General features: G+C 38.7%; 2 protein-coding genes across 9 annotated transcripts in view; both read right to left on the bottom strand.

The window, feature by feature from the left end:
• Positions 1-234: 234 nt before the first annotated feature.
• Positions 235-5,087, bottom strand: LOC144665511 (uncharacterized). Of its 2 annotated transcripts, none has more exons than XR_013572973.1 (4): positions 4,703-5,087; positions 1,787-1,857; positions 546-622; positions 235-434 (listed from the first exon to the last, which is right to left on the bottom strand). XR_013572973.1 is itself a non-coding variant. In XM_078526741.1 (4 exons), exons 1-2 carry the CDS (start codon positions 3,129-3,131, stop codon positions 1,826-1,828), a joined length of 945 nt encoding a protein of 314 aa, XP_078382867.1. In that variant the 5' UTR covers positions 3,132-3,444; the 3' UTR covers positions 235-434; positions 546-622; positions 1,787-1,825. The 2 variants fall into 2 exon arrangements, 1 of the variants encoding a protein (XP_078382867.1); XM_078526741.1 differs by lacking the exon at positions 4,703-5,087 and adding an exon at positions 2,219-3,444.
• Positions 5,088-6,856: 1,769 nt separating this feature from the next.
• Positions 6,857-24,706, bottom strand: part of LOC144666201 (uncharacterized) — a 71,672-nt gene continuing 53,822 nt past the window's right edge. For 3 of the 7 annotated variants that reach the window (XM_078527585.1, XM_078527584.1, XM_078527583.1), the window contains 4 exons: positions 15,720-15,771; positions 10,967-15,303; positions 9,657-9,705; positions 6,857-8,346 (listed from right to left, as the gene is read on the bottom strand). In XM_078527585.1, the coding sequence (XP_078383711.1) occupies positions 8,119-8,346; positions 9,657-9,705; positions 10,967-15,264 (4,575 nt within the window). In that variant the 5' untranslated portion in view covers positions 15,265-15,303; positions 15,720-15,771 and the 3' untranslated portion in view covers positions 6,857-8,118. Of the gene's footprint in view, positions 8,347-9,656; positions 9,706-10,966; positions 15,304-15,714; positions 15,772-16,184; positions 16,596-24,706 lie in introns of those variants that run through there. The other 4 variants (XM_078527586.1, XM_078527587.1, XM_078527588.1 and 1 more) reach the window with 4 other exon arrangements.

The raw sequence follows: 24,706 nt of genomic DNA, 5'->3' as shown, positions 1-24,706 counted from the left end.
GAGGGGTACCTTTTCCAATACAGGTAGGTATTGGGGAGTGGGATGGGTAAGTTAAGTTTTACAGGTTAAGCCTCCTTCTCAAAGATTATCTCCAGTTCTAAATCACGCGCGTCCTGCCTAACAATTCAAAAAGAAAGGTGGTGGTGATGGTACATGTCATTGTAATCTAACAATTTTAGTTGCAAGTTCTTTGACTTGCAATCCGCTACTTACCAATAAATCAACACAACACCGTGATATATAAAACAACTTTTAATAAATAATATTTACAAAGACTTGAGGAAAAACAAAACAAAAACAAATTTAAAAAAATATCATTCTGCAATTACTATTTACACAAATCAAAAAATTTTCACTAAGACAGGCAATTAAATATTACAAAAAATCCAAAAAAGAAAACCAAAAGCGATAAAATTAAATCCAATCTGTGGAATCTGTAGAAAACAAAAAGAAATATTGTGCACTCCATTAACCTCTGAGCCTTGCTATTTATTTTATTTTGTTTACTTGGTTTAGGGTTAAGGAAATGTAATACAAGTACTTACCATATGCTATATATGTCCGGCCACACAATAATAACAGCAACGTAACGGGAACAATAACGGTAACGGACGGGAAGGCCCTATGAAAAAAGAACAAAGTTTATTGAACTGAAATCAAACTTTCAAGAAGCTGCAACTGCTAATTTGTTTTGTAGTAGTCAAATTGTTATATATATTTTATTCTTTCAGGATGGCAATGTTAAGCTCTGGGGGGGGGGGGGGGGGGGTACTCGACATAATTCCAGGTAGGGAGGTGCAGCCTCGGCCTCATAAACCCTGACCGTGTTCACACGAACCTCTGATTTTCCTACCCAATTGATACGCCGTCTAAGACATTAAGAAGTACCTCACTGGCTTTGTTGTAATCATGAATTAAGCTAGGAATCAATGCTGAAATCAACGTAACTCAGCAATACGGAAGAATGTGTGAAAATTCGGCATGTTACACCTCTGCAGGCATAGGCATATAAGTCTATCCTGTCTGACATTGGTGCATGCAAGAATACCCCATTTAAGACAAAAAGGGGTGAAATATAAAATACCCCGTTCAAGACAAAAAAGCCTGAAAACCATACCCTATCGGGCCGCACGTCCCCGTTTAGCCCTAATAAGGGAGTGCCCCCACCTCGGGTGTTAAGCAAGGCATGATTATAGATCTGGAAAGTACCACATGGGGAGATGCAAAGTTGTATTTCAAAACAGCTATCAAAATTTTAAGTTCAAGTGTCGCAAAACATTAATCTGTCCAAGTAACGCAACCCGTGACATGAAGCTTTAAAAATATATCTATAGCGTGCACGTAAATTTAATTTAAAAAAATGTATTGTAAACAAGAACCGGATGAGATATTGATAGTTATCAAAAGTAATTAAAATAAAAATGGACTTGACAATTTAGAGATAAGGCCTTTTAGCAAGCCGAAAGGAGATCGCATAACAAGTGTACTTAAGTGTTAGTATGGAAAGTCAAGGTTCAGATTGTTATCATCAGAATTGCAGATTGTTGACTCGTCGTTGTAAGTTGTACTGAACTGTTGGGAATAAAGTTGAAATACAGTCCTACGTTATTACTGATCGTGAGTGGAAAATTCCCGAACATTCAAGCAGCTACGAGGGTCTCTCAGAAAGAACAAATGCAACTGCTTTCTATAGATTTTGCAAATTAATTCTTTCTATATAATTGATCTTTCTAGCACTACAGAAAGTTAAAAAGCTCTAAATTAGAAATTCTAATATTTTTCTTACCAGATGGTTTGGGCCTTCCCGTGCAGTTTTAGGATCTTTTTATCCTTTAGAACATAACAACAACGATAAATCTGCAAAGAGATAAAAAAAAATTGTTAATTTCAAAAGAACTGGAAATTGTTAAAATAACTTGACTAGCTTCAACTTCATTACTAACCCATTTGTCAGAACTATTCTCTATCGAACAACTAACATGATCCTCAACTTCATTATTGCAGCATTGATTACTAACAGAATAACGAAAAGGAATAGTAGATACATAATGATGTTCATCGATATGACCTATAACAATAGAAAAACGCATTTCATCACATGTATACCGCGATTCTACAACAGTCTCCTCAGAAAAACCAAGAGCGGATTCTACAATATTTATTCTCAAATTATAAGCATTTGCAACAGCTTGAACAATAAGAGCGTCACACCAAGTACCTTCTCTGCACATATTATTCAAATAGTGTGACCAAGACTGTCCTTCCAAAAACTGAATGAATTCTTCGGGATTATTTCTAAGATACTCAACACCAGCCAAACGCACTGCCAAATGATTTGCCGCCGAGCCAAATATCTGATGACTAACACTTCGAAAAAAACAGTCTCCATTTCCACCACAATCAAAAGGAGCAAGATCAAGTTCCCGTAATCTATTTCTCAGTAACAAAGGAGAATTACAACTTCTACCAGCTATAGCCCTACCATTTTTATCAAAATCGAACACAGGACCAGGATTTGTTTCAATGTCACCACAAAGCAGAAACATTTTATCCAATACAAAAAACTTCTTAACAAATTTAAATTTCAAAAGCTCAAAAACATTCTCAACAAATAAACACACAGTATTTTGTTTTAATTTCTTATGTTTCCACACCCTACCAAAATCATAGTGTGACTGAGCAAAAGAAAAACGGCATACGCTACTCATTTTAAACCTCAACTTTAAATACAAACACGAAACATACTCGTAACGATTCAATGTCTCAGCACGAAAACTACCACAAAGAAAATTTCTCAAACCTGAAGAGCGAGGAACTTTATACTTAATATAGTTCCTTATGCCACGTTTAACTGCACTCTTCTTATGAAATAAGCTATGAATTTTCTTAAACGAAATCCGAGATGGAGCTCTATCCCTTTTCTTACGAATTCTCTTACACACTTCTCGCCGATGAAAACAACATTTGTAAGAGCAAACAGTAATTTTACTCTCATCGAGCTCACAAAATTCAAAGCCAAAATAATTCTTACAACAACAGAAACGCACACTTTCAAATTTTCTTTCATAGACACTTCCATTAATACATTTATGACAGTTCTGACAAATTCGACAAATAGGTTTCTCATCCATTTATTTTAACATATTTCCGTGAATTAAAAGCACTTAATAAAAATAGATGTAACCTTGAGAATACTTCTAACATTTGCGAACAACACTGATCTTCACAACACTCCATATAAGGAAATAACTAGAACATCTCTTCAAAACACGTAAAACACGTTTAGAATGCTAAACAGCTATCAACATTCTCTCTATTATCTATTGTATCGAATTAATCAAAGAAACCCAGCACCACGCACACCACAAACAATATCCATATATTAACTCACAAAAGCATGTTACTGCTTTGCTTCCGACTAACCATAAATTTAAATTCAAAAATAAACATACTCACTTCCACCAACCTAACTATATAAATTCCAAAACTTTATTCCTCGTTTAAACAAAACAATAATTTCAAACTCAGAAACTTCCACAAAACCATACTTTCGTGACACTAAACATTGTTTGATTTTTTACAACGATATAATAAAAAAATCTGCTACGTTCGAAGCACTTAAATCACGCGCATAGTTCAACAAAAAATACCCTGTTGAAACCTTAACCGTTATTGTAAGAGTTGTAAACAGAAATGATAATTCATTTCAACTTTTTTCGGAAAGAAAAACACCAAATTCCAAATCGACACTAAATATAAACCTGGTAGACAGACAAACCCGAAGCTATCATTAAAATACAATAGATAAAGTACAACTGTTCATAATCTTCATACTTTCCAGAATAGCTGTTATTAAAACATACCAGAAAATAAACTATAAACAAATTTCAAAAACTCATTCACCTAAAAAACAAAATAAAAACCGCTTTCTTTGCTCAATCAAACCTGCCTTATACTGTAACGTAACAATCACAAAATCAAAACCCTTTACCGACCTTTACCCTTTTCTTATTTCAAAACACAATCACGCATGGTTAAATATTCTAGTTTGCCCTTTTATTCTCCATCAATTATAAACTACACTACTCATTTCTAACTAACCTGATGTACTATAATAACTTCCCAAACTATGTTCCTTGTTTAAACGAACCATGCATTATTTCAAACTCGCAATTTCTCGAAAAACACTACTTTCGTGACACTAAAAAATTGTTTGATTTTTACAAAGATATAAGCAATAAATATGTTACATTACCAGCACTGAAATCACTCACATAGTCTAACAAAAATATCCTGTTAAAACTATTGTTAGCGATATAAACAGAAATCAAAATTCATTTTAACTAATTCCCAAACTACAAAAGTCAAATTCAAAACAAATACTAAATATAACTTCCTACACAGCCATCGCGAGGCTATTTATTCTCATACTTTACACAATCGCTGTAGCTGAAACATTAACTATACAAGAAAATAAACTGTAAACAAATTTAGAAAATTCATTCCTCTACTAAGAAATATACAACTGCATTCTAGCTCCTTTGTTCAATAAAGAATAGCTGCGTTATACAATTACGTGACAATCAAAAAACAAAATCATTAACCAATCTGTATCTTAGAAGTAAATCATCCTTACTAAAATATTCTGATTTAATCTTTTCTCTCCATCAATTATACATTATATTAAATAACTTTAACTAACCTGATGTACTTTCTTATTCCTCTCCACAGCAGTGTTGTCTAACCCAACAATTAACTTTCACTAATGCTTTATCTTGTAGACTGAAATCGGATATACCATCTACGCAAAATATTTGACCCGAGCAAACTAAAAACTCTCTTCTAATTGTCCCAACCGTTCCATTTAAAAAATATAAAATTTAATCTAGTAAACTCCTCAAATTTAATAAATCTCTTTCACTCCTTTATTTGCATTCTACGCCGTGATTTTCATTTCAGTTAAAGTTCAATTCTCATCAACTAAAAACCCATTTGCAATTAACACTCTCAACCGACAAACCATTACAATGAAACACGGCAAAGGCAAAACATTTTCAATGGAGAAATACTTTTCAACTTCTACTTATAAACAAAAATTATTTGTTCTTTCACAACACCGAAAAATCCGACGGCCTCACAACCGAAAAAATCCGGCGGCTTCACAAAGCAAATGTTGACATGGCGGGAAAAATATTGACATGGCGGGAAAAATATTGACATGGCGGGAAAATATCCCCCTGTACAATTATCTCGTGTCGTCATGACAACGTCGTCATGACGACACGAGACAAAAAGGGTATTCGGATACCCAACCGTTAACACTCATCGATATTCCGGTACGCCGTTAAATGGGCTGTTTTTTTTTTTAATTTGGGGTGTGGGTCTTTGGAATCCTCTCAAAACTTGCAGGAATTGTCAGGTGAGGTCGGCGGTTAGTGAGGCTATACCGCAGGCACACCAGGTAAAGAAGGGTCGGCGGTTAGTGAAGTTCTACCACAGGCACGCCATGTTAATATGGAAAACGGTGAATAAACAACTAAGTTCAAGTTTATTTTGTTTGGATTGCTACCGAAGTCTACCTAAGACAATTTAGCTGGATAACATTTTAACTTCTTTCGTTTTAAAGTGGTCGCAACACTTGCACAATAAACCTTTATAGCACAACTAAAGTAAAGCGCGCGTTCTGACTGGTTAATTTAGCGTCTACTATTTAACAAATGGTAAACGTCACAGCGTGCACTATTGAGTTACAGATGCACGCGGGAGGTTGCTAAGCACGAAAGATGCGTAATAGTCGCCTGAGGCGATAGCCGAGGGTGACTCTAGCTTCTTGAGTGCTTAGCAAACCTCCCAAGTGCATCTGTAACTCAATAGTGCACGCTGTGACGTTTACCATTTGTTTTGTAGCACAACTTTTAGGCGATTTATTAAAGTTTCTTTGAGGTAAAGTGCGCGCGCTTGTTTGAACAATTGCGCGTAGTGCTCGCGTAAACGCTGACGAAAACCTAAAAGAAAAGACAAACAAAACAAAGTTTTGAATTATTTCAAACTTGCATTATACCTCAAAGTCTTTCAGCATTATGGAGAAATGGTTTTCCTTATGTTTAGCTTTTCAAATTCAAAGGAAAATCGAGAAAACAAGTAAAAACTCGTGAAGTTGTAGCACTTTCTTGTGCCATGTCGCATCAGATCAGTGCGCTCGCTCAGGTTGAAGGCATACGTCAGCGTGCACCCATGGGCAAATAGTAGACGCTAAATTAACCAATCAGAACACGCGCTTTACTTAAGTTGTGCTATAATTCCCCATGGGTGCACGCTGACGTATGCTTCAACCTGAGCGCGCGCGCTGATCTGTTGCGACATAGCACAAGAATGTGCCACTACTTCATTAGCCTTTTTACTCGTTTTCTCGATTTTCCTGAAATAATTCAAAACTTTGTTTGTTTGTTTTAGGTTTTCGTCAGCGTTTACGCTAGCACTACACGCAACTGTTCAAATAAGCGCGCGCACTTTTATCTCAAAGAAACTTTAATAAATCTCCTAAAAGTTGTGCTATAAAACAAATGGTAAACGTCACAGCGTGCACTATTGAGTTACAGATGCACTTGGGAGGTTTGCTAAGCTCTCAAGAAGCTAGAGTCGCCCTCGGCTATCGCCTCGGGCAACTCTCACGCATCTTTCGTGCTTAGCAACCTCCCGCGTGCATCTGTTACTCAATAGTGCACGCTGTGACGTTTACCATTTGTTAAAAAATACAGACTTGCCCTATCAGCAAGAAAGCCACATATCTTAACGATACAATGATATTGACTACAGAAAGAAAATACTTCATGTAAACTGAAAAATCCGTAACTGATTCCTTATCTTAGCGTTACTTTATTCAGTTTTTCTTTATTACAAAGAAATCTAACTACCAATACTACTTAATTTTTACATGACTCAATATTGCTCATCTATTTTATCAGCCGTTACTTACGGTTGAGTTGTTATAGTTCCCTTCGAAAAACGATTTAAAAAACCCCCTTATCTGCATCACACAAATAATTCGCATGATATACGCTATACTGAAATATTCATAAAAAACACGCTTAGTTGAGATAAAAAATCTACCTTTTCTAACGAAATATATATTATTATTATTATTTTACACAAAAAACGCATCGCAAAGGCGACTCTTCATTTTACGTAATTTCTTATTCGCTTTATAAAGCCCAAAAACACAAAACATTGTTCTGAGAAAAACATGTCCAAGCCTAAGTGCATGTTGTTGTTCAAGTTGAACTCAATTCTTGAATCCTAGTCTAATTTGACTAAAAGACTCATAGCTGAAGAAATATTTTATAACTGAAAATTAACAATTTTATACCCTAATTGGCATACTTTGACGGGAAAATCAAATGACCCAATCTTTAGTTTGAACGACTTCAAGCAATAGCATTCTCGGATACAAACACCAAATTGTACTCCTAACGTTTTTGGAGATATTGTACTCATTCTGAAGTTTACTGCGTCGCGCTTTCTTCCACGACAAATTTGTCGCAAGCGTCTTAACAGGAAATGCTGTTACTTTGTAAAAAATATAATTCCTAAAAAGATTATATTACACAGCAAAAAATATTTCATTTTGTTGTTAGTCTGTTCAGTCACAAGACAGATTAAGACTCAATACTCCACAGACAACGGGGCGTCTAAGGAGCACGTGAAATAGCCTGGGCATGACTTAATTTCAACTTCCGGTGCTCGTGCTGCGGTCCTCACGACAAGATCACGACGGCTTTTTTAAGTTTCACGTCACTTTGCCATGTTTCCAATTCATTTGTCCATCTATAGCTGAACAGACGCCCGGCAAAATTGAGTCTATTTGTTAAACTTTAAATCTTGTTTTAACCCTGGTCTTGTTCTAAAAAGACAGCGTCTTACACAGAAAGGAATGCAGCTCAATGCAAAATGAATTCCTTTTTACATGGTTAATTGAAAAAAGATCCTCGTGGGATATTCCTTTATTACCAAAACTGTGGTAAGTAAGTCTCCAGGACATGGCACAATTTGCCGGGGTTCTAAACTGGTACACTTCTGCCGTGCTTCTTGACAGAACGAGAGGCGCGAGGTTCGCGCGTGCTACACACTCGTTACACGCGATCCACCACTTGGACCGCATACAGGATTTCCCGCAGGCTCATAAGTAGCACCACCACCACAAGCGCCATCGTCATCAATGTCATCATCAGCATCATCATCAGAAGAAGAAACGTGGACAACCAAACTATCATCATCATCATCATCATCATCATCATCATCATCATCATCATCATCATCATCATCATCATCACGTAGACAAGAACACATCTGAAAGAAATATAGGCACAGCGAATACATTACACGAGGCAGTAATCAAAATAGTAGAATATAACAAAAATCTGACAACTTGCCAGGCACCCATCGCGGATTTAGTCAGCGAGTTCGTCATCTGCACGTGTAACTCTACGGTAAAAAAAAAAACACTACATCCCACCGGGTACTGTGTATTATGGCACGATTAACGCGTTTTTAATTTTTTTTTTTTGGAGTGCCTTTAAACAGATACCTGATATTTTCTCAAAGTTCTAGTTTTAAAGATTCTAAGGTTGCTTTTAGATTAAGGTGTGCTGAATTTTATAAATATGCATGACAGGAAATGTTCATGTATATCCAAGTTTGACTCGGCGTTGTTCCTTAACAATAGCTCTTGTTTTGTGAAGTCTATTGTGTCACATGTTGTTCTTGTAATCCCAGTATGCAATATCAGCGGCTTTCCTCCTTGTGAGATCAGACCATGTCCTGTAATTTGTTTCGCTCTAAATCCCGCTGGTCTCACCGTACGGTAAGCTTTGAAATGTTTGTTTTTTTCGCAAAACGTTTTTGCAGTCTGTGATACGACTGTACTTTTGTGAACGGCATAGCGACGTCCAGTAAACCAAAGACAGGACCTCAAAGGTGCCGATTGCTAATACTGTGCTGACGTGCGCAAAATAACACGTCATGTTTCAACACCTTGTGAAGTGGCAAATAAATGAAATGAGACACTGTGAATCCTGGCCACTGAAAAAAATTCAGTGGCTCAGGTGGGACTCGAACCCACGACCTTTGGGTTGCATGACCACTGCTCTACCATCAGAGCTACAGAGCCACAGATGGGAACAGCGCGTGCGTGAATCCCATATGAACTTACATGTGAACAGGAGTTTCCTGCAACGAACATGTGAAACATTTATTACATGTGAAGAACAAATAAATGCGGATGAACAGTGTTTCGATTCTAGTTTAGAATGATACTCAGTCATGATAAATAAATGAAATGAGACACTGTGAAACCTGGCCACTGAAAAGTGGAGTCCGAGTGTTTCGTCCCCTGTACAGTCGTGACAGTCGCTAAATGTAAAGACACCGCTTATTGAAACATAAATTTACTGCTTTGCAGGTCGTGAGATACAGGTTCTCGATCCCAGGCCCCTCGTTCCCCGCCACCCCCACACCCCACCACCCGTGCTGATTGACAGCTTTGCAAGTTGTGAGATCATAGTTACTCGGTCGCAGATTAAGCCGCGAGGCTTTTTCTCTTCCGATTTTCCCATCAACTGGTATCAATGATAACAAAACTTTGTTCTGGAATGACAAACCTCTTCGTTTCCAACTTGTACTTTCTCGTGATCTCCGGTGTTGAGCGCCCTGTAAAGCAGATAACAAAGTTGTTAAAGAAAAAAACTGTTTTTCATGTACGCTGCCCGCTACTTCTGGAATTACCCGACACACCATCGTATGATTATTATTTAATAATTGACCTTGTAAAATTCATTAATTATTCATGACGGTGCAAACTAATCCCAGCACAGTATTCAGATCACATGTACACAACTTGTCACAACTATAAACCCCAATACAAATCAAACAAAAGAATTAACTGTTGATACAGACTCCTGCTCAGCTAATTAGTATTCATTAACTTTAGATACAGATCTCTACTGATTCGCATAACAAAACTTTGCATTCAATTCGTTGTTTTCATTTCACAAGTAGAATAAAATATTCGCGTCCGATCTGTATGGCCGTTTACAATGGCTCGCCTATCGGCTCGCCATTGTAAACGCCCATACAGATCTCCCGCTCATATTTTATTTACTACTGAAAAACTGATTTGGTAACATGGGTAACAACAGCTAATAATAAATACAGTCCACAAACAAATTAAAAGGTGGTGGCAAACTCAGAGAGGAACTTACAAACAGGCCAGGAGAGAGCGTTCTTACGAACGTCGTTGGTTACACCAAAATATATATTACAACATTATTCGTTTGATTTTGCGTTTGAATAATAAGCACTCCAAAACTAGTTGCAACGACAACTGATATAAAACGAGATTAACTCGCACAAGTACTACTGAGACCTCAGTATATGACAATACACGTGACTTTAGGCCGATATTGATGTTATATCGCATATTTCAAGAGTTTATGTCAAACGCAAAATAAGTTGGATGTGGCCTACATCTTTTGATACAAACAGAAAAGAAAAAAATATCAGACATGTGCCTTTCATGTGTATTTTTTAACTGTTATTCTTTGGAATCTCGCAGGATTTTATGACGTTGCGGTCAACTATTCCAAAGACAGTAAACAATATTCCAACTATAACACAAATGCTTACCAACAATGGTTTCCAGAGCACCAAGTAATACCCAAATTACAAACAAGATTCTACTTCGATCAACTGGAGTAATAAAACACCACAGGTTTCATAGACGTTGTATTGGTATCCACCAAGAAAATGTATCATGAGCTTTAGACACGCATGTAACTTGTGTTTTTCACCTGAGCTTGAAGTAAAACCATAATAATCCTAGCCGGTGCAATGTATCAGCTTTAATAAAGAAAATGTTCTAAAGTGTCACTTTCGACTAATGAAATTTTAACATTCTTTATTAACAACTCACCTTTTGCTCTTCTTGCTGTCTTTATCTTGTGGTAACCGCACCTTGATAAGTTTGAATCCCTGAAGAGAGTCACTTTGGCCGAGGAGATGCTTACGAGGACAGCCTGCTAAACAGTTCACTTGTCGTTCTAGATTGATTACACTCAGCAGGTCACCAGACTTGACGTTAAACAGCTGAAGACAATAATATCCTGAGGCAGCCATGGTGCTGACAACGCATTCCTCGTCAGTGACAAACGTACAAATGTAATCAGTTAATATGCAATCGGCCTTATGTAAAATGTGCAGTGTTTCTCCTGAAAGTGCATCAAGGACGTACATGTACTTGGTGAAACGCTCAGACCAAATTACGACAAACTGTTCCGAAAGAGAAAACATCCCAAGTGCACGCCACACTACAGGACTCGTTTTTCTCCAGAGTGTTGTTTTACCATCCGACAACTGAAGTGAGTGGGGCATGAAGTACAAGAAGTTGTCAGTTAACAGCTGACATTTACTGTTACATGCAACTAAACGTTCGTTCTCACTAATTCTGAATGTCGCCACAATCTCTCCGCTAGTAGTATCCAAAATGGCCACTTCGTTCTTTGCTTCACACGCCACTCGTTCTTCTGATATGGGGATCATCTTTGTGATTCCGAACGCGTTGGTCCAACTTCGGACGCACTTAGATAATTCAAAATTCCACAACTCAAGAATACCACTTTCGGTTGTTAATAAAACACCTTCCTTCACAGCTACAAGATGATTGCGTTTTCCTGTTTGTCTGCTTTTCTGTCCTATGAGCTTCATACTTGAAACATCCAAAGCACTTACTGTTGGTCCGGCCGTATCATCGACAACATAAACAGTCTCGCCACTCAAAGAAAATACAATGTCACTGATCATGGTAAGTGTAGCTTCTCTATCAGTTTTCTGTAGCTCATCAATGTTCAACATCTCTATGAAACTACGATCAAGATAACCCCTCAATACAGTTTGCTCGTTTAACACAAAATCAAATGCCCTATCACAAAACGAAATAGGATCTCCTAACAAGAATCCAGCCTCGCTATGTGATTCAAATTCCCAGGGCACATAGCAATCACAGTCATTTAATTTACAGCTGGGACTTTCCGCCATATTGATATTTAAACAAAAGGTTTTTCGATCTCTCAGTACATTTACTTGATGCATGCAAAAAAGAGACCGACAGTCTGATGAGAACTTTATCATTCCACATACTTCTGGGATGACCGTTTCTGTCAGTGTTCTAAAACCATCCATCGCATCAACGATAGAAATGGAACCTGTGGAATGAGAAATTGCCAGCAGCTTTTCATCTCGTGACCACGCAAACGACAAAACATCTTCATTTCTTGTGGTACGAGTTATCTCTGAGCCATTCTTTAGACTCCACTTAATAATGCATTTAGTATCGTCAGGGCAATCAGTTAGCATCCTGGTCTTGTCTCCTGAAATTGAGCAAACCGTGAATCTACACTTGCTTTCAGGAAAAAGTGGTTTAAATTCTCCGTCAAAAGTATAGGCATGGCTAAGGACTCCTGGTAAGACAACGTCTAAAGTAGGATGAAAAACAACTGAGCGGTAAAATAACTTGACATGTGTACAAGAGAATAATGATCTTGTAAATGCGTTTTTCCTTACAAGACGTTTCCATACTAGCTTGCCAGTATGGAGTAACCACAGCTGAATCGTTCCATCGTCACATTCACACGCCATGTAGTCTAACTGCGGTGAAACATCCAAACAAGCCACTTCAGACGAACATTCAAAGCGGGCTAGAACAGCTCCCTGATGCATCTGCTTGTGTACGACTTCCATATATGGTATTTCAGGATATTTCTTCACCAACAGGTTCGATGCCACTGAAGATAGTACTGTTCCTCCCTCATTCAGCACTGTTTGGAAAAACACACGAGGATAATTTGTAATTGAATTGAAGTTCTTTGTTAGCAGGATAGTTAAGGTGTGCAACAAAACTTTGCTATCTCCAGACAGGGATTGAGAAATTTCCTGCCTTTGAAGCCATAAAATGTCTTCGGCTGCTAATGAATCGTTTATACAGAGCTTAGCATACAAAAGCTCTAAATCAATCACATATGTTTGTACACATTCCTCCAGGCTCCGTGATCTCAAATTTTCACCGAACTGTAACATGTGTCTTGCACCATGATGCAGCGCATACTTCTCAGTGGAGCTAAACTGTGTGTCACGTACACCTTTCTGTTTCAGATTATCAAGCTCGTCTTTACAAAGGTGTGAAAGAATACGATTGCCTTCTTTCCCGTCCACGGTGAAGTCATGCTCTTCATAAGACGATGTGTCCGTCAACCAATCATAAACAGACTTGTGAGAGACGTGTAGACAGCCATCACGAATGGGAAGAAGAGAGGAGACACTGCCAATAGCTTTAAGTACTTTACGCCTTGCAACTAGTGAGTTAGCACTAGGTACCAAAACTTTAGAAGCAAAGTCAATTGGCAAGGGCTCCCGTGATGCAGTAACAGCACAGAGCAAATTCAGAAAATGTTTTTCATTGACCCCAAGTTCCTTCACAAGTTCATTCTCGAGTCGTTTGAAATACGAATAGTACACTGACGAAATTGCTAATGGTAAGCTGCCATCAAGATCCCCTTGGTCCAGAATTGACACATTCTCTTTAAGAAATAAAACAAGGAAGTACGCATACAGCATGAGTCCTTCAGACTTCTCGACAAGCTCTTCCACAATGGCGTCTTTTTTTCCTTCTGTTGTCAGCTTCTGCATCCCCTTTTCAAGGAACATCTTGATGTCTTGCACGTTCTCTTCTTCATTTGGTTCAAGCTGAAACGGGTTCAACTGTTTTAATGCTTCTACAATGTTTCTCTCTGGTCGGGTCGTACATAGAAATCGAATCCAACATGGAAGCTTGCAAAACTGGTTAGCAATTACATCAAGTAAGTCATTCCGTTCTTGGTATTCACTTTCATCAAGGCCATCTATCACCATGAGCATGTTCCTTCCCGGGTCAGCTACAGTGCTCAGAGGTTCTTTAAACAGCAGAGCAAACAGTTCCTCCACACCCATGTTGTTGAGATCTTTACCCAGATTTCTTGACAGCTGTTTCACAAGAGCTTGTTTGTACTCTGGCAGGGCATGACACAAGTGACAGGCCAACGACTGAAGCATCAGCTGAGGATTTCGGTAACGTGCGATATTATGCTGACAAAAATGGCTCCCTGACAGTCTGCTAGCTTCTTGCATTCTTTTGCAAACGACGCCAGAAATCACAGATTTTCCCATTCCAGCGTTTGCGGTAATCACCATCACGCGGTTTTGAGAGTTTCTGTCATCTAACCAGTGTTGAACTTTGTTAAACACCCACTCACGTGTGCCTTCTTGAAATCGTCCCACGTGATACTCAATGTCTCCTTTGAACTCTGACTTAGCAAGATTTCGTAAGACTTCTTCTTCCCTGTCTTCATCACTTTTCTCTTTCAAGCTATCAACTGTTTTCTTTACCGCCTGCAAAGTTGCTGACTGCTCTTCTTGGGTCTTCAACACACCCTCGACAATTTCTTGTGTTTTGGTCTGCGCTTGTTTTACTTCATCCAGCTTTGACTTGTTGCCCTGAAGTGTTTCATGATTTTCTTGTTGGGTCAGACGAACTCTTTTAACATCTTGTTGTGTTTCGGTCTGACACTGACGCAGCTCCTTCAGCTGTGATTTGATATCCTCTTCGCTATCAGCCCAGTCAAGTAACACGTCAAGATAATCTTCCTCCCCACAATGTTCTGCCTTCAATCTATCAATTTCTGCCTGACTCAAACCAAGAGCAACATGAACAGCACTAATTTCCTGCCACAGAAAAGTGAAAGTTGGTGTATCAACACCAGTGGTTGACACATGACCATACAACTCATTGCGAAAAAACTTAATACGAGCAAGGTTTGCCTCAAGGGATCTGTCACTTGGGGGTGGTTTAGTGTGCCAGCCTGAGAGGGGAGGAGTTAGTCTACAAATGTTGGTGAGAAGGAGGAAGAGAAGAGTGATATCAAATGTGTTAGAGTCTGGTGCAGCTCTACCACGTGGGAACAGTTGGTCCCACTGAGCTGCACGCAAGACTCTTTTCCTTAAGAGATTGTTCAGAGTTCGATAGTTTACTTTTAGATCAGCAGCCAGGTTTGCAGGAGGATGATAACTATCAAAAACATTCTTTAGAACCGTTGTGCCACCATCAATAAGAAGTCTGCTGAGCTTGGCTCCATTTGTTTTCTCCACAGAGCTGGCCAGGGGTGAAGGTGCAGCAGCTGCCATCTTAATCCAATGTAGAAATGTGTAGTCCCCTGACTGTACCTGAGTGTAGGAAGAAAATGCTATTTTGTTTTCTTTTTTACTTTCATTGATAAACTTCTGCAGCGTAATGTTTTTTTTTTTTTCAGAAACATAGACCTAGAGTTTTTTGTCCTAACTTATTAAAAGGAAAAGTTTGCACAGGTGGTCCTGTAAGCTGGGGAACACAGCAAGTGGTTATTTCAATTTTAAATCATAACTAAGCTGTTTATTCGAAGACTAATTTCTTCTCCAGACTCTTGCATGGAGTATTTGCACTTGTGCTCAGGCATCAATGTTCTTTTCATAATTGTGCATGCTACTGACCGCAAAGAAGTTACTTTCGTATTGATTACTCGTCAACATACAGAACTACATGTACTAAATATTAGATGTATGTTAATTATCATTTCACTCTACATACAAAGTTGACACCTTACCACGGTTCCCCAGAAAGCAAAATTATCAGCTCTTTACTGTTCCATTCTGCATCTGGTGACATTAAAGAAGTTTGGTAAAATTCATGAGTTAAGATGCAATGTACCGTATGTACAGTTTGTACCATACGAGAGAAACTTCGCCTGACTTGCAAGCTTGGTAAATGTTCAGTAATTAAAGCAAATTGTAAAGTTGTGCTTTACACCTGCTGATTGGCCTGGTTTGTTGCTATTGCTTTATTTCTTTTGTACTCCTATATCTCCCTAATACAGCTGTATGTGTTGTAATTCCTGTACTGTGGAATGTGCTGACTGGCTATGATCTATTTTTAGTCAACATCTGCAGGCGCAGTTTTAAGTTTTTATCAACATGTAAAGAGATAATTTATGTTCTTTTAATCACTAGCATGGCATAGATTTAATTGCTAGTTCTGATTGTATTTTGAAAGTCTTGTGGCCAGAACATACCTACATGTAAGATCTTGCCGACTTGAATTTGAAATATATGTGAAAGCAGTTTGACTTATTTGTGATTGAGATCCGACAAAATTAATACAAAATGTACATCACATTAGGTTACAGACTGTTAACTTAAAGCCATTTTTGTTATACAGTAGAACCTACACTGTTGGATACGTCCTTTTTGCACACACCTCTGGTTAGTGGACATTTGTCATGGTCTCAGTGACAAACAGACCACAACTGGTATATATATCACTTCAGGCCGACCCATACCCAGGGGCTTATCCAGCCTAGCCTTACTATAACATGCCCACCCACAAGTACTAAGACTGTAAAATCCACATCCCAGAAGCAATGCCTTATTTGATGGTTATTAACGCTTTAGGTATGCTGTACCCCATGCTGTAAACACATGCTGTAAATAGGGCATTCAATATAACATACATCTCCACTATTAAGTGTTAACTACACCTTAAAATAAACAAGTTCAATTTCATGTATTTTCCAACAAGATACAAATTCCCCAACTCTAAATAAAGACTTTGGCTTGAAGTGGTTGAGAAATCAGGAGCTTGAAAAATTGGGAATTCAAAAAATCGAAGAAACATTGCAGTTTGCCTGAGTGAAGTAAATCCAAGAGAAATGACTTTTGGTTCAAGTTATCAGGAAGCTTTTTAAAGAAGGGGGGCCTTAATAGAGATGGAGGTCTTTATAAAATTTGAACTTCCAGAGGGGGACTTATTTGAGGGGGCCCTTAAAGAGGGGGTCTTTAATTATAGAGAGGAGGGGCCTTAATAGAGATGGAGGTCTTTATAAAATTAGAACTTCCAGAGGGGGACTTATTTGAGGGGGCCCTTAAAAAGGGGGTCTTTATAAAGAGGAGGGGGCCTTAATTCGCCCCGCATGGGTTACTATTTTTCCGTTCGCGCAATTCCTTTTTGGTCCTTTTCTTTTTCTTTTATTTGTAAAATTTTAAATTTTAAGACCAATAAAGTTGATATAAAAAATAGAGTTGGAGGTCTTTATAAAATTTGAACTTCCAGAGGGGGACTTATTTGAGGGGGCCCTTAAAGAGGGGGTCTTTAATTATAGAGAGGAGGGGCCTTAATAGAGATGGAGGTCTTTATAAAATTAGAACTTCCAGAGGGGGACTTATTTGAGGGGGCCCTTAAAAGGGGGTCTTTATAAAGAGGAGGGGGCCTTAATAGAGTTGGAGGTCTTTATAAAATTTGAACTTCCAGTGGGGAGCTTATTTGAGGGGGCCCTTAAAGAGGGGGTCTTTAATTATAGAGAGGAGGGGCCTTAATAGAGATGGAGGTCTTTATAAAATTTGAACTTCCAGAGGGGGACTTATTTGATGGGGCCCTTAAAGAGGGGGTCTTTAATTATAGCGAGGAGGGGCCTTAATAGAGATGGAGGTCTTTATAAACTTTGAACTTCCAGAGGGGGACTTATTTGAGGGGGCCCTTAAAAAGGGGGTCTTTATAAAGAAGAGGGGGCCTTAATAGAGTTGGAGGTCTTTATAAAATTTGAACTTCCAGTGGGGGGCTTATTTTAGGGGGCCCTTAAAGAGGGGGTCTTTATTTATAGAGAGGAGGGGCCTTAATAGAGATGGAGGTCATAACAAAACTTGAACTTATTTTACTACCACCGTTCCGAGAATAATTCATCACGCGCAATGCGTGACGTCTCAATTGTCACGTTAAACTGTTGTTGTTGAGAGCTTTTAGGAATATTCAAGGCCCGGTTGTCCAAGAAAAAAAGCTAGACAATCCAGTAAAAAAATGAAGTATAGGGCATTTTTTTTTTTTAAATTCGAGAAACGAAAATAAAACCTAAATAGCTCTCTTCTGATCGATAAAATCCATGACACCAAATCCGTTTCCATGTTGTTTTCATAGCCAGACCTAACTTAATTACGCATGCAAATTTGTATGACTTCGAAATTTTCGAAGCTTTAGAAATTTTGAAGCTTTGTAATGCATTTCTTGCCTTCATCTTAAATGAAATTAAATTCTAAACAAAGTTTAATTCAAGTTTATTTCGTATTTCAATCTCTAGTTCAGGAATTTTGTTTTTTGAAGCGAACAGATTTGAAACCTCTTTGTTATCTGAGACGCATCTTGTCTGGGAATTTTAGTTGCCAATGCATCATGCACGTGCTCAACAAATTAGTAGTGCGCTGATTGGCCAAACTACAACAAAGTGTGCACGTGCTGAACAGATTCTGCTGAATGGATTGGCTAAAAACATCAGAAATTGTGTTTTCGACAACTTCCGCCTACATCCTAAAATGGTCAAAAAAATATCACTACCGGAACCGGATTGTAAACGCGACAATCGAGCTGAAAGATCTGAGATTTTTTCTGCATAGCCCTCACACTACGCACGGCTCTATATCCTGCCACCGAGACAGGCTTGCGTTTTCGCTCGCCTGTCTCGTTGGCAATAAAAGAAATAAGATTATCTGGTCGCCCAAAGACCCGGGCACCCTTAGAGCACAGCCCTGTTTATAGAGAGGAGGGGGGCCTCAATAGAGATGGAGGTCATAACAAAACTTGAACTTCGAGAGGGGAACTTATTTGAGGGGGGCCCTTAAAGAGGGGGTCTTTATAGAGAAGAGGGGGCTTAATAGAGATGGGTACATTAAAAAAATTGAACTTCCAGAGGGGGACTTATTTGAGGGTTCCCTTAAAGAGGGTGGCTTTATAGAGAGGGATGGACTTAAAATAAAATATTGAACTTTCAGATGGGGGCTTATTAGAGAAGGACACTTAAAAAGAGGGGGGCTAAATAGAGAGGTGGATACTTAAAAAAATGAACTTCCTGTGATAGGGGGTTTATAAGAGGGGGCTTAATAGAGTGTACAGTAACAGAACTTACTCCAGGCACACTCAAACATGTTCATGACTTTGCGACATTCACAATAAGCAGATGTAATGCTTGCTCCAAAACCCAGTACCTGATGACAGTTTCAGTACATAGAGGACGAAGGATAATCCGAATAAGTTCATTGTGTCCAACAATTCAGACCACAAATGAAGATCTTGATAAATAGATTGTTATACAGTCGAAGCTCTCGTAAGCGGACACCCTCGGGACGCGAAAAAAGTGTCCGCAACTGGAGCTGGCCGCTTACGAGAATGGTTCTCGTAAGCGGCCACTAGAGGTGTAAGGGATAGATGGCCGCTTACGGGAGCTTGCCCAGCTAACAATAACCGGACGGACGTGGATAACAACAAAACAAAAACTGAAATATGGTATTGTAATCGGTACTGTAAAATCATTGTGACGATTGGCGATGTGAAGTTGATTGATAAAAACAAACAGCGGTTGTAAAATAGGATTTTCTTTGGGGTGTCCGCTTACGGGAGCTTAAAAACAAAGAAAAAGTCTAAGTCGTAATCTCTGAAGGTGTCCGCGGCCGCTTGCGGGAATGTCCGCTTACGAGAATGTGAAGATACAGAGTTTGTATGGGAGTTAAAACGGGGTCTCAAACAAGGCGGCCGTAAGTAGAGCTGTCCGCTTACGAGAGTGTCCGTTAAGAGAGCTTCGACTGTATTTCGGTATGAACTATACCGTCATCAGACTAATAAAATTAACATACAAGCTAGATCTTAAATACTGCGAGTGAGGAGACGAAAACAATAAGTTTACTCAGGAGAATAGATAGAGTTCTCTGCTGGATTTTAGTCCATTGTTTAGGGAAGGTGCTAGGCGTTTGATATAATAAGCCTCTTTGTATAGAAGAAGATTCCAGTTGTGGTCACAGTCTAATACCGTTGTATTATCACGGACAACATGGGTGAAGTATTCTTTGTCATTACTGATAGAAGGTGGAGCAATGTCAGTGTTTAAATTATCCGGTAAATTACATAAATCGCGAATAAAAAGTAAATGGTTACACGTTCGCAGGTGTTTGTAAATTGCGCTCTCTTTGTCAGAGATTGCGTGTTCATGTGTTCGGACGAAAAGAGTTCTGTCCGTTTTGCCGATGTACGCTGATTGGCAGCCAGGGCATTTAAACTTGTAAACAACATGTGATTTATTCAGAAGTGGAACTCGATCTTTATTGTTCGTGTAGAAACATAGTTTCGTTGTTTTCTCGCGTACTTTTATCTCGATGTTAGAGTTTGTAAGACATCTGCGAAGCTTTCTTTTGAAGGATCTTAAGAGTTGGGATGTTTTGTCTCCGATGTACGGGACAGAAAGCCAGATGGTTATGGAGTTTTCCTTGTCTTTGTTCGCTGCTGTACGGATCTTATTCAGGGCATCGTAAGAGAACCGTCGAATTAGCGCGTTTGCAATGCGCGAGGGGAAATTGTTCCAAGATATGATCGTTTTGAGCCGTTTTAGTTCAGATTTAAGCATATTAGGTGAACAGATACTGTGGATGCGGTTGCCTAGGGCTTTAATCCAAGAAATTTTCTGGCGCCATGGAACGAAACTATCAAAGTTTGTGTATTGGCCTGTAAAGGTGTCCTTACGGTAGATTCCGATGCCGTTAGTTAAAATGTTGATATCCAGAAAGTGCGGAGTGGTATTTTCAAAGAGATCATAAGTAAAGCGGATGTTCTTGTCAAACTTGTGGAAAAGTTCTAGAATGTTGTCGATTGTGTCAGGTTTTATCAAGAGTAGTGTGTCGTCAACGTATCTACAATAGAAGGTGATAAGTCCTCGATCAATGAGTTGCTTGACAATTGTCTCCTCAAACTCCGTCATAATAATATTGGCTAACACTGGGCCTAGCGAGCCACCCATGCTGACACCATCGATTTGCTCATACAGCTGGTTGTTGCAGGAAAATGCAGTTTTTGTGCAGGTATCACGAATTAACTTACGGAGCGTAGATTTCTTGAGATTTGTGTCGATTAGTTTCTTGTTGTAGATTCTGTCCATAATAATCTCGAGTGTCCGTTGTAGGGGGACATTTGTGAAGAGGGATTCGACGTCAAAGGATACGAATTTATAGCCTTGGTCAAACAGTTCTGGAGGTATTAGTTTAATACGATTGGCAGCATCAAAAGTGTCCTTTAGAGTGAATTCGTTCTGTGTTAGTGGTTGTAGAAGTTCGCTTCGGTTGTAGTATTTCCCCACTGAGTAATGTGTCGTACCCGTGGTGTCGATTATAGGGCGGAACTTTGGCAAGCGATCATACGCTTTATGGATCTTCGGAAGGCCGTGTGCACGCGCAGGTTTGGCGTTCTGAGGGCGAATTTTCTTGTATGTTTCTTTGTCCAGTTCACCGCGATTTACGAGGGTACGGAGATAACGTTGGATGGAGTTGAGACGATTGTTGGTTGGATCTTTCCTGATGGGTTTGAATTTTCTACGATCAGAAAACAGGTCGTTCATTGATTTCATGTAGTCGTCTTTAGAGATTAGGACTACACCTTCTCCTTTATCTGGCTTCAAAATCACGGTGGTGACTTGCAGATCTTTAATGATTTTGATGCGTTTGTTGTCTTGAGATATGCGTTTGTGGTCAAAATCCAGGATGTTAAAAGTCAAGGCTCGAATGGCGTTCTTGGCGCGTTCGATTGAGTGGAAATTGTTCTTCAACAAGCAGTTACGAGTCAACTGTTCCCAGACGGATTCAGCAGAGGCAAACAAGTCTGGCTCTCAAGGGGATGTCGCAATGCCGTGTTTCAATCCGAACTGGAGAGCGGAGTACTGCTCGTTGGAAAGTTCCATTTCAGTTAGGTTGAGTACAAGCTTGTTTGGGTTTGGTTGGATTCCATTCCTCCGATGTTTTTTGGAAAGTAAATATTGGAACTTCTTTTGGTGTCGTTGTTGGATCTTCTTTTCTTCTCGTTTGACGTAATTTCGGATAGCGTGTTTGATGATCATTCTTTTCATCCAAGGTATCTGTGATAAATTATGTTCGGCAGATTGGATGTCGTTCTTTAACTGCTTGATGAGATTGATTTTGTGACTGATTTTATCGAATAGGATTCTTCTGTAGCAACGATATTTTGTTTTCTCATCCTTGTTCTTGAGGTTCTTTCAGCGAGTAAATTTTGGATGTACATCTTCATCGCGACAGCGGTAGAGGAATCGTAAAGCTAATTCTGCAGAGAGTAACTTCTTGCTTAGCCTTTCGAATGCGACAGCATGCTTGTAAGATTGTTCATCAGTATTTCGGATGTTATTCCAAAACCCAGTACCTGATGACAGTTTCAGTACATAGAGGACGAAGGATAATCCTGATGATGGTATAGTTCATACCGAAATATAACAATCTATTTATCAAGATCTTCATTTGTGGTCTGAATTGTTGGACACAATGAACTTATTCGGATTATCCTTCGTCCTCTTTGCTTGCTCCTCTTGACTGATGAGCAAGCATAAATCCTGGCATGGTTTGATGTAAACTGACAAATATGCAACTTTCAAGACATGAGAAATTTTGCCTGTGTTAATTAACTGTCCCAGAAAATATCCATATCCACCCCACAGGTCACTGGAAAATTCCAAGGGGGGAGGGTCTCAAAAGAACAAAGCTTCTAGAGGGGTGGGGAAGTTCAGACCAATTAGTGGGGGTGGTGTTTATTTAAAAATTGGACATGACATAGAATCTTGTTCTGTTGATTGTCATATTTGTCTCTTCTGGTACTTTAATTTACAGCCTTCACAAAGTTCACCGCCTTAATTGACAAATTGCAAGAATTCTGGATAGAGATCAGAACGATGGGTGGTGAGCAGTGAAATTAAATCACTTCGAACCAAAGAACATCACTGTTGATGAAAATAACTTTCCAATGCTGTTTTAGAGTTGCTTTGTAAGTGGTTTTTGTTACTATGGAATTCCCAGAATATAGACTTGGCACATTGGAACTGCAGCACTTATTGGGAGTGGCATTTATCAATTTTTTATGTCACAAAATGGGACGCTTACATGAGGGCGCCACTTATGCAGGGGCCACACTTATTTAAGTAAATACAGTAGTTTAATTCATTAGGTTTTTAAAAAATGTTCACAATGTACCTGTTATTAAAAGAACTTTACACAAGACATTCCTCACATCACATTTGTTTTAGAGTTGCTTTGTAAGTGGTTTTTGTTACTATGGAATTCCCAGAATATAGACTTGGCACATTGGAACTGCGGCACTTATTGGGAGTGGCATTTATCAATTTTTTATGTCACAAAATGGGACGCTTACACGAGGGCGCCACTTATGCAAGGGCCACACTTATTTAAGTAAATACAGTAGTTTAATTCATTAGGTTTTTAAAAAATCTTCACAATGTACCAGCTGTTATTAAAAGAACTTAACACAAGACATTTCTCACATCTGATCCTTAGGTTCAACAACTTGGCACCTGTACAGATGATTGCAACACTCAGAATTAAATGTGTTTAAAGGGTCAACCTCTGCTCTTAGGGCAAGTTGACATTGAGTTTTTAAATAATGCCTATTAACTACTTAAATTAATGTCCATGTTGCGTGATTGCGTATAATTAAACAAATAGAAAAACACACAAGTTAGGTGTAATGCGGGGGACTTCTCTGCGGTTGGCGTGACAAGCAACTTTAAGTTGCATGACTTTTTAATGGTCTCATTTATCTCAAGCACCACACGCCAAGAACAAGTGAGAAAACGTATTTAATTACAACCATACTGTAAAGGGAAAAGATTATAGCTTTTAAGTTTCTCACACGGTGCCATTTTATAATTTACAGTCAAAATACTCAGCACATGCCACCTAGAATTCCGAAATAGTTCCGAATTGGTTAATTTTTGACAGATTTACGTGTTTACGTGTTCATGGTTGGATGATCTACAAATTCATATTTAAAATAAATTTGAATGTTTGAAAGGAAGAATGCCATTTGTCGCCATTAATCAAAACTATTCTGGCATTCTAGGCGGCACAGGCTGAGTATTTTGACTGTAATATATGTATGACATCAGTGTGTTGGGCACCAAATTGTTTCACACAAAGAACCTCTGCTTTGTAATAATTAGCGGCAACACACTGATGTCAAAACATCCAAAAGTACAAAAGTACAAAAAACTGACAGATTATTGAAGGCAGGTGGTATTCAAATGAAACAAAATAAAAAAATAAAACGAATCCACAACTTTTAACCAAAATGGTTTAGGCTGTGGTAAACTTATTTTGGCATTAACTGTTTTATAGTCGAGGTTCTCTTAAAATAATTTATACATTAAATGCAAGTTATGCAACGCTTTCAAGTGCATGGAATATCCCACAAGTCACTTGAATTTTCTCGGTTTACACACAAGCCTTAATTATATTTCGGAGAGTGTGTATTAACTGAGAAAATATAAGTGACAGCTAAGTGGGATATTCCATATTATTAAAAGCTAGCAATGGTATATTGCAATTCCTGAGTTTTGATTGTTTGACAGACAATGGTGTATTATGAGCTCATATACCATTGACCACAAAAATGGTAGCCAATACGTGTCAACGAAAACAACTGGGGAGCTCAAATATTGCAATTCTTAGGGCATTTTTTATAAAACAATTATTCCACTCGCACTTGTTGGATATG

This window comes from Oculina patagonica, chromosome 9 (assembly GCF_052425735.1).
Source record: "Oculina patagonica isolate OP01 chromosome 9, crgOcupat, whole genome shotgun sequence".
Classification (NCBI taxonomy): domain Eukaryota; kingdom Metazoa; phylum Cnidaria; class Anthozoa; order Scleractinia; family Oculinidae; genus Oculina; species Oculina patagonica.
The sequence above is the reverse complement of the archived record's forward strand: the minus strand, read 5'-3'. Positions and strand labels throughout refer to the sequence as shown.

Bases quoted from the DNA above. Each gene is read 5' to 3' on its own strand.
- LOC144665511 (XM_078526741.1), bottom strand. From the start codon at position 3,131: ATGGATGAGAAACCTATTTGTCGAATTTGTCAGAACTGTCATAAATGT. The intron at 1,858-2,218 runs GTACTTGGTGTG...ATCTCTTTGCAG, and splicing joins GAATAATATGTGCAGAGAAG to ATTTATCGTTGTTGTTATGT.